At 41.9% G+C, this 9,106-nt stretch overlaps 1 protein-coding gene across 1 annotated transcript in view; it reads right to left on the bottom strand.

The window, feature by feature from the left end:
• The window catches only part of LOC104942097 (eukaryotic translation initiation factor 4 gamma 3), a 73,771-nt gene that overhangs the window by 7,410 nt on the left and 57,255 nt on the right, over positions 1-9,106 (bottom strand). The window contains exons 21-26 of the mRNA XM_010767294.1: positions 7,550-7,786; positions 6,624-6,728; positions 5,050-5,188; positions 4,258-4,406; positions 2,328-2,418; positions 1,086-1,158 (exon numbers count right to left, since the gene is read on the bottom strand). Of these exons, the coding sequence (XP_010765596.1) occupies positions 1,086-1,158; positions 2,328-2,418; positions 4,258-4,406; positions 5,050-5,188; positions 6,624-6,728; positions 7,550-7,786 (794 nt within the window). The remainder of the gene's footprint in view (positions 1-1,085; positions 1,159-2,327; positions 2,419-4,257; positions 4,407-5,049; positions 5,189-6,623; positions 6,729-7,549; positions 7,787-9,106) is intronic.

The following is a 9,106-nucleotide window of genomic DNA, read 5'->3' as shown; positions in this document are numbered from 1 at the left end:
TGCGTGAGGCAAATGGTGGTCACACCAGATACTGACTGGTTTTCGGACCCACCCAGACCCCCCCAATAAAGCAAAACTGCACATTTCACAGTGGCCTTTTACTGTGGCCAGCCTAAGGCACACCTGTGCAATAATCATGCTGTCTAATCAGCATCTTGATATGCCACACCTGTGAGGTGGGATGGATTATCTCGGCAAAGGAGAAGTGCTCACTATCACAGATTTTTTCAGATTTGTGAACAATATTTGAGAGAAATGGTTATTTTGTGTACATAGAAAATGTTTTAGATCTTTGAGTTCATCTCATGAAAAATGGGAGCAAAAAAAAAAGTGTTGCATTTATATTTTTGCTCAGTGTATCTACCACATTTAGCAGTTGTGGAAATGTAATGTTCTTAATTAGATAGAAACACATTCATGTCCGATTGTTTTAAACATAAACCTCTCTCAACTACATTTCTGACTGACAATATTCGGCAACAAGTACTTCTCCATGCACAAACACACACACGCAAAGGCCTCCTCTGTCATCTCAGTATACTGCACCTGAGGGAGTGCGATGCCACTATCACCTTTCACCCAAACAGCTGGAATGACTTGGGAAAAAGGCTGCATGGAGGCTATGAGTTACAAACCAAACACCCCTGTGTGTTGGAACTAAGAAGGAAAAAAAAACTACCGGCTGGGAAAGTAAATGAGAGAAACACCTGGGGGAGATGGAAAAGTCTGTGAGATAGGAGGAATGACACTGCAGACAGGAGTCACAAGACGCTGTATGAGACGTATCAGCGTGAACAACGGTCAAGGCTTTTGCACAGATTTGGCTCTACTTGCCTCAATTGTTTTATGTTGTCCCCCGAAGGAAAACCGAAGTACAGAAGACATGTTTAAATAAGTCCAATTAAGAAGGATCTCTGACAAAACGTTTTTCCTTGTTCAGATAAAGACTAACCGCAGTTGTGTCCTGCTACGTGTCAGGTTGATAGTGCACTAGGGGGAGAATATATTATCCTCAGACTGCATTTGTCCTGCATCTTGTAACATCATTGGATACACCAATGACATGTCTGTTGAGTGTATTCTACCTTTGCTGTAGCTGGTTGGGTTTCATCCTTGCAAAGATTGACTTTTTCGCCACTGCTGGACAATAGGCTGAATCTAGGAAAACAAAAGCCTTAGAAAGAGAAGCACGATAAAAGAGAAGACTGCTGTTTAGAAAAAAAAACATGTACTAGGTCAGACTGTTGTGTGTGTGTGAGAGACACTTAGAAATATGGCAGACAATGGCAGGGAATATGAGAGTGAGAGGCATGGCTACAGTATAAAAGAGGCCTGAGAGTTCTCAAGCTTTACTGTATGTCGCGGTATGAGAATAGTGTGTGTGCCGGTGTGTGGATTATTTACTTTTAAGGTGAGACAGCTTTCTAGATTTTATGTTAAATGAATATCGTTGTTATTCGAATGATTATTGACTGGAGTTCCAATGAATAAATTGAAAAAGTACCTTCAACTGAGTAACTAAGAAGTAGCCATGCAATGTAAAAGAAGTTAACCCTGTCGTTTCCTAACTTATATATTATTCACTCTGATTATAACACCTACAAACTCAAAGGTTGTTGATCATTTCTGGATATTTGGTGAGCGGCAAGACCTACATTTATTTGTCCTACACAAACCTCAGCTGCCAAGGAGTGAACACTCTTGTTCTTTATTACCAGTTTATGGCCTGTACTGACCATCTCTGTTGTTTTTTTTGTTTTTTTGCAGCAACTAAGATGAACCGGGCTCCATCTTTTTTTTACCTCCCATTGCTCCTTTTGCTTGTTGAAGGAGGTGAGACATCGAAGAATACTTTACAATACACACTTAACTTCTAACTCACACATATCTAACTTCATATACAATTAGTGAATGAGTGAACAGCTGTAGACTTATCTTAAAGGTCCCTTATTATACTGTTTTTCATCAATATATATACACACACACACACACTCATCTCTTTCGACTCCACTTCGAGCGATAGAATTACTAACAAAGAATTGCTAACGAAGCACTTATATACTAATAAAGGACTGGTTTATCTAAAGCTAGTTGAGTAGCACTTGAAATGTTTTAGCTCTATGAAACCTGATGTACTTATATGATTCTGTTTTCTTCAAGTTTGTATCTTCTTGGTCGAATGCACTTATTGTAAGTCGCTTTGGATAAAAGCGTCAGCTAAATGTAATGTAATATAATATTCATTGTCTTTTCTGGCCTGTAAAGATTGCCAGTTCCTGCTACTGCAATGCTTGGAGCCACTGTGGTCTTGCTTCAGATAATCTTACCTGAGTCACTGGCCTTGGCTCCTCCACTGCTGCCCTTCACCCACGTGACTTGGGCCCGGGGGCCGAGCTGGATCTTTTCATCCATTTGAGGCTGCAGGAAGAGAATAGTTTAAGAACGAGCTGCAAGCAGACGTGGAAAAATGACAGCAAAGGCGAATGAGGAAATCATTTCAGTGAATGAGCGAATGAGGATATCCTTTCAGTGAGGAAATAATTTCAATTCAGACACGATATGCGACTTAAACCTACAAGATTGTCTAGATGATTATGTCTGAGTAGACATAAATAATACACATATGTGTGTAAATAAAGATTGCATGTGATACCTTATCCTAACAATCTGCCTAAACTTTGTACTCTGATTGAAGAAATACAGTCAGTAGTATGCAGTGTTGCACGGTGTACCGATACTTGAAAAGGTACCGTGATACCCTGCCGTTAAAAACTTTACGATTCCTCCGTTTCATTAGTATCGGTACTTTAAGAATGACGGGGGAAGGTTCTCCGGTGAGAAAGCGCTGTTTTAATAAGAGCCGTGTGTGTTCAGCGCTCTGCTTCCACTCCCTGCACTGCAGCCGTGCCTGCAGTCCCTCCCATCCCAAGCACGCTCTAAGTTCCTCCCCTCTCTCGTGCACGCGCTAGCTGCCAGACCATGTGAGAAAACGAGAAGCATGGCTGCAAGTGGGAGTGCATCTGCCGCTGCGCCTCGGCTTGTTGACAAAAAAGACGCCAGAAGCTAAATTTGGAAGTATTTTAGCTATATCTCTGACAGTTAGGGCAAGCCTACGGACACCACGAGGCCTGTCTGTAACACATGTTTTAGATCCCTGCAACCAAGGGAGCCAACACACAAACTTGGCTAAGCACCTCGCCGACCGGCATCCAGAGCTGTTTAAAGAATTTAAAGACAGACAGGTTAGCGAATGTGATAGATAACATAATTACATCATGCTCAAGCCCATGCCCTCAAATCTAAGTCAAACAAGTGTAATTTATTTTTTGACAAACGAACGTTTTCGTAGTTTGACGAGGCAATTAATGGCAATAACTGTCTAATATAGCTATATATTTTTAGCTAACTTACCAATGTGGCTAACATCTGCAATGTACATGTTGTCAATAATTATTTATATTACTGTACTATTACATGTTAATAAAATATAAAGTTAACTATCAAATAAATCACAAACAATGTTTGAAGAGACCATGTTGTAAGAAAGAGACCATGTTGTAAGAAAAAACTTAACAGATAAACTACAATTTTATTTATCATGAAAATAATAAAAGAAAAGTATCGAAAAAGAATCGGAATCGCAATTCTTGACTTGGTATCGAAACCAAAATGTTGGTATCGTGACAACACTATGCAGCATATAACATGACTTGTCATAAAAGACAAATGAGTGTTTCTGACTAACACTGACAGCATGGTGAAATTCCTCCTGCAGAGGGAGGTCTTGTTTACAAAGCAGTTCATCATGATTCCAGCAGAGGGAGAGTGCATAACTGAACATACACCACAATGATGTGGATCAGATGAGGGCAGGGACAGTGTTCGAGTACACAGGATTCCTCTCGGTGCTGTATAAACACTTATCTGCTGTATACAGACACTTTTCTACTGAAACAACAACAACCACCACCACTGGTGCAGGGGTGGAAAAACACTGGATGAAGGTGAGACAAACTTGTCATGACACGAAGAACAAGCGCACAGATTTAATTCAATTACAAGGCAGAGCTGACAGCCTTCAACCGAGACTCAGTGTCATGAAAAATGGCACATCAAGACTTTTTTTGTTCAAGTGTTGATGGATTTGATGAGTTTATAATTGGGCTTCCTCTGATACAACAAAGTGAAACAACGTTAGAAGAGAGGTGTGTTTGTCCTACTTTTTGAATCTTTGTGAGCAGAAGCAGCTGGTCTCACCTTGGAGATCTTTGGGATCTTGGTGGGGTCGATAGTCCTGCTGTTCTTCGTCACGGGCACAGTGTTCCAGGTCTCTTCTCTCGGCACGCGCGGATCCCGCTGCTCTCGCTGATCCCTCTGGTCCCTCTGATCTCTCTGATCTCTTGGATCTACGACACACGGACATGTAAAACACTCTTAAAAGGAATTTGGATTCCTTTTTTATTTAAAAAAATGAGCTGTTTAGAAAAGCAACTACAAGGAATGGCTTAATCCAGTCTGCCCATCTATAGAAGACAGATTTGATGTGATGTTGTAATGGACATGATAACCTTCTTCACGGTGCCTCTGCAAACTCATTTTGGTACATTTGGCGGAAGAACATTTATATTTACGAGAAAACGTCCTTTTATTTATTTTCAATTACAAATTAAGCACATCCCATGTTCTAGTATTATGTTCCATGATTAAATTGTATTAAGATAAAAAGATAATTCAGCATATCAGAAGTATATATAAAATATATTTGTATTAAATAATAATCAGTGATAATCTAATAGCGTTTGAATTCATTGAAAGACAGCTGACAATGTGACGCTTTTGACCCCTTCGTGCTAAACATGATGAAACATGAAAAGGCCTGCTAACAGATGGGAGGGAGTGGGGGGGGGGGCTCCTGTCTGCTGTTGGGCACAATAGCATCTCTGCAGGCTGCATGGACAGGAAGTGTGTCTGTATGTTAGAGGCTTCCTGACTCGCTGTAGCCGTGCCGATAGCACTGTGAGCCTTAAAGGGGATTTGGGGCGGGCTGACCTGTCCGTCTCTTGCTGTCCTTGGAGAGAAGCTGCTGCTGCACTCTCCTCTGCTCCTCCTGCTCTTCAATCTTTGCCTCTTTGTGGATCTGCTCGATGGTTTTGGGGCCCTGGTCGGCTCTCCTGGACACCCAGTTGTGCTGAAGAATAAGAACAGTAATCAACAGGAGTGTCAGATTTTCCAACACGTCCTTTACCTGATCAGAGCCATTTCAAATGAGTCCAGATCATTCCGTAAACATCGGGGGATGTAGGGTATTATCATAGAAGATATATCAGCGCAGAAACATGAAGTGTCAAGTGCAGAGGAATAATCTGAATTCTAAGACTGATGAATGAGCCAATGATCTGAAGTGACTGAAAGATGTCAAGCCTTCATTGGTTATGGATATGCGTTTCAATGCAGAATGCTGATGTTCAGACTGCAGCACAGCAGGGCTTCAAACTGGGATTACAGCGTCTTGAAGGAGACACTGGATGTTTCTCAATTTTGAGGAAGGCTGCTCCAGAGCCACTATTTCAAGCATGCTACGTCATCGAGTGCCGCCGAAGTGCTGTTCCAATGTCCAGCATATTTGGAATGCTACAGAGCCCGGCGTACTTCATTTGGATACATTTCGAGGCTGCACATTTGTAGACTCCACGGTCTTAAAATCCCCACAATGCTTTGCGCACGGACCAATTTCCCTAAATCTGTGGCGGAAAATGTAAGGCGGGGCCTCTCATATGACGCACACCTGCACACTTGCTCGCCTGTTCCACTCTTTGTTTTCCGAATGCCAGGTAGTATTCTTGCCTCGCTTCTGAAGCAAGTGACTCGGAAGACATGTGCTGCCAAGCAAGAGTACTCGAGATTGAGAAAAACCCCGTGATATTGATTCCAATAGATTGTGTAATGTCAGAGAATTACAATGCAGGTGTTCCTCTAATGTAAATGCATTTACACGAAACTAAGGAGGTTAAGATATTTGCTCCTCTTCATCAGTTTTTCTTCGTTCTCATTTCGTCTTCTGTTGGGTGCCCAGGAAATACCCATGTTTTTAGTTGAACTAATCAGGACAAATTAAGTACATTTTGTTACATAAGGAGGAACAATGCATCAGATGTAAGGCACATACCATCTGTAGCTGTCATTCTTGTAGCTTTGTATTTTTAAATTGACATTATACTTTAAACAGACTGCTTCCAAGATCATTACAAGGACATATTAAATACAATGTCCACAGAAGACATTTGTGTGGGAGAGAGAACTTTGGAATTGTAGCCTTTGCAAACCATTAACATGCACTGAAATCTATATAACACACTACAGGAAAGGGAAATACCCCAAAAGCACAATAGGTCTCAGCTGTAAGAGGTTCTACAGCGTATTTGACTAAACAGTTCTTTTTCCCCGTCAATCTTTCTGAAAAGGTGTTGAAACTCAATAACAAGAGCAGTAGTAGACTATAGCAGAATATGAGCAGAATACTCAATATCAGGTTGCAGGAGGTCAGAGAGATCAATGTAACAAACCTCATCGTGAACCAGAGCTGACCTGAACATAAACAGACATCACAACGCTCACAAACTCACCAATCTCTGGTCTACAATGTCCTGTAACATAAACCGTATCCGAGAAGACGTCTTCCTCTCCTTGACGATTTTTTCCATCTGGTTAAAATACTGATCCATGCGAGGCTGAAGAAAGAGAGATAAGAGGTTACTTTGAGACATGAAGCTATTTTCTATATTTCATTTGCTGTTTGAGGGATTTCCACACGATTTCACTGACCTGACAGATTGGTCCGCCTGAACTCAGAGCAGAGGCTACACTGGAACTAGAACTGACCCAGCCATAATGTACACCCAATATTCACTTTGATGGCCTAACATTAAAACAGTCAATGTTTAGAAAATGACCAGATAAAAAGGAAATGTCCACACTTGTCATGAGGTTGTCCGTTCAGTGTTGACTGTAAATGGAGTAAATTAGTTTGTGAGATATTGACCAAGAAAGCTGAGTTATCCTGCGTGTGAAGCAGTGCCGATATGTACCATGATGCATTGGGCACAAGCTTCTGTTGCAAAGACGGTTCCCACCATCAGTATACACAGGCACAGCTAATGCTAATGCTGCATTTCTTCAGCTGATCCTCTGGCTAGAGTAAATACAGCTGAATGTCCAAGTCAGCCAAACAACTGGAACATCTATCCTTATCCATCACATCCTCTGAGGTCATATTTTAGGACAACATTTTCGCTTTTGGCAACAACTTACTTGCATTCCAAACTAGCATTCTGTTTAACAAAACTAAAAGATTTAGCAGCTTCAAATTCAGCTTTCATGGTGAATATTGCACGCACTGAGGAATGTATTGCTATGAACTGATCAAAACTGATTAGACATCAAAAGAAAAAAAGGCACACTTTCCCTTTAACGGGATGAAGTTGTCTCATTGAACTGTTGATCATTTCTGGCTAATACAATAAATCACCTATCTTCTCCTCCTCCTCCTCACCTTGGCCTTCTCAAAGTCCAGGTCCTTGCCGATGGTGGTGAGCAGCCTGCAGAGACACTCCAAAGACTCCTCGTCGTGGTTCTTCAGCAGCTTGACAACACAGTCGTGCATGATGGCCTCAGTCAACATCTTGAGCTTAAAGAGCTCGCCGATGAAGCGGATGTTGCCGATGGAGCGCCGCCGGGCCTTGTCCTTGGCTTCCCTCAGCTCCACCTGCAGCCGCTCACGCTCTGTCGTCTGAGGGGAGCAGGGGAACATTAACAGGGTATATGCAGGAATCCTGAGGTCCAATTTAATACCTTTTAAGTCCTTTTTTAAGACCCTTTCCATACATTTTAAGACCTCATCGCAACTTTGAGTTCTAACCGGTTACATTGGCTACACACTTTACCTCACATTTACTATATTGATTGTAAGATAGCACAACTAAACAGAGTGCAGACAGACTACTGAAGCCTCCTCTCCACATGAACTTCAACCTCTCTGTGAAGGTCAGGTTTAATGCAGTATGCTGCTTTGTTGCTTCTGTACTCTGTGCTCTTTCATTCCAGTAAAACTCCTCAGAAACCATTAGAAACCAGTATTTTACCAATAAACAAAACAATTGACAAAACTTTGAACTATGAAATATGTTAAACTTTGGTGAGCTTCAGCGGGGTAATGCCATATAGGAGCTCCCTCACAAATACCCAGGGTTTAAATTGGGCTGGGGCTGTCCGGGGCTAAGCCCTGGCACATAGGACGATGCTCTGACGTCATCACTCTCACACATTTGTCATATGTTTACAAAAAAGGATATATATGTTAAGACTTTTCTCGTTCTTAATATAGACTATATTTAGGGTCTATATGTGTTGACTTTACTTTAAAATAGCAGATCTCTGTGACCGGATATAGTTTGGCTTAGACCCCGGCCCCACAAGGACGCATACGGTAAAACGCATACGCAAGCGCAAAAAAGGCTTCCGTTCACACGCATTCGATTCATTAACTAGACCCTCCAGAAAAACGCGATTCTGCGATCACAGAATTTACCGCATGATCAGCAAAATGGCGCAGATTTTTAAAAGGCCGCATATTTATCAAAAGGCCTCATAATCCCCGCATTTTTCCACACAAAGTTGAGGGGAAAAAAAGTTAACTCGTCTTCAGCTCGCGCATCACAGAATGTAAACAACACTGTATAGAGTGAACGTGTGGAGCTCACACCGTGCAACTGTGTGTTGGAGCATAAGAGAAAATCGACGGTGACGACCCACTTTCATTCATTCAAACATTCGAAAATGCTTTCTGCTGCTGCGGACAAGAAAGCCAAACAACTCACGTTCACCGAGGCATCAACCTCCAAAACCCTTTCGAGGGCTACAAGAAACGAAGTGAGTAGCCAACAAGATTGAAGCTGGTCAGATAACGAACGAGTAAATGAAAACAGAATGAGGTGGAGAAGTGTGTGTGTGTGTGTGTGTGTGTGTGTGTGTGTGTGTGTGTGTGTGTGTGTGTGTGTGTGTGTGTGTGTGGGGGTGGGGGTGGGGGTGTGTGTGTGTGTGTGTGTGTGTG

This window comes from Notothenia coriiceps, unplaced genomic scaffold, assembly GCF_000735185.1.
Source record: "Notothenia coriiceps isolate Sejong01 unplaced genomic scaffold, NC01 NC01_scaffold00004105, whole genome shotgun sequence".
Lineage (NCBI taxonomy): Eukaryota > Metazoa > Chordata > Actinopteri > Perciformes > Nototheniidae > Notothenia > Notothenia coriiceps.
The sequence above is the reverse complement of the archived record's forward strand: the minus strand, read 5'-3'. Positions and strand labels throughout refer to the sequence as shown.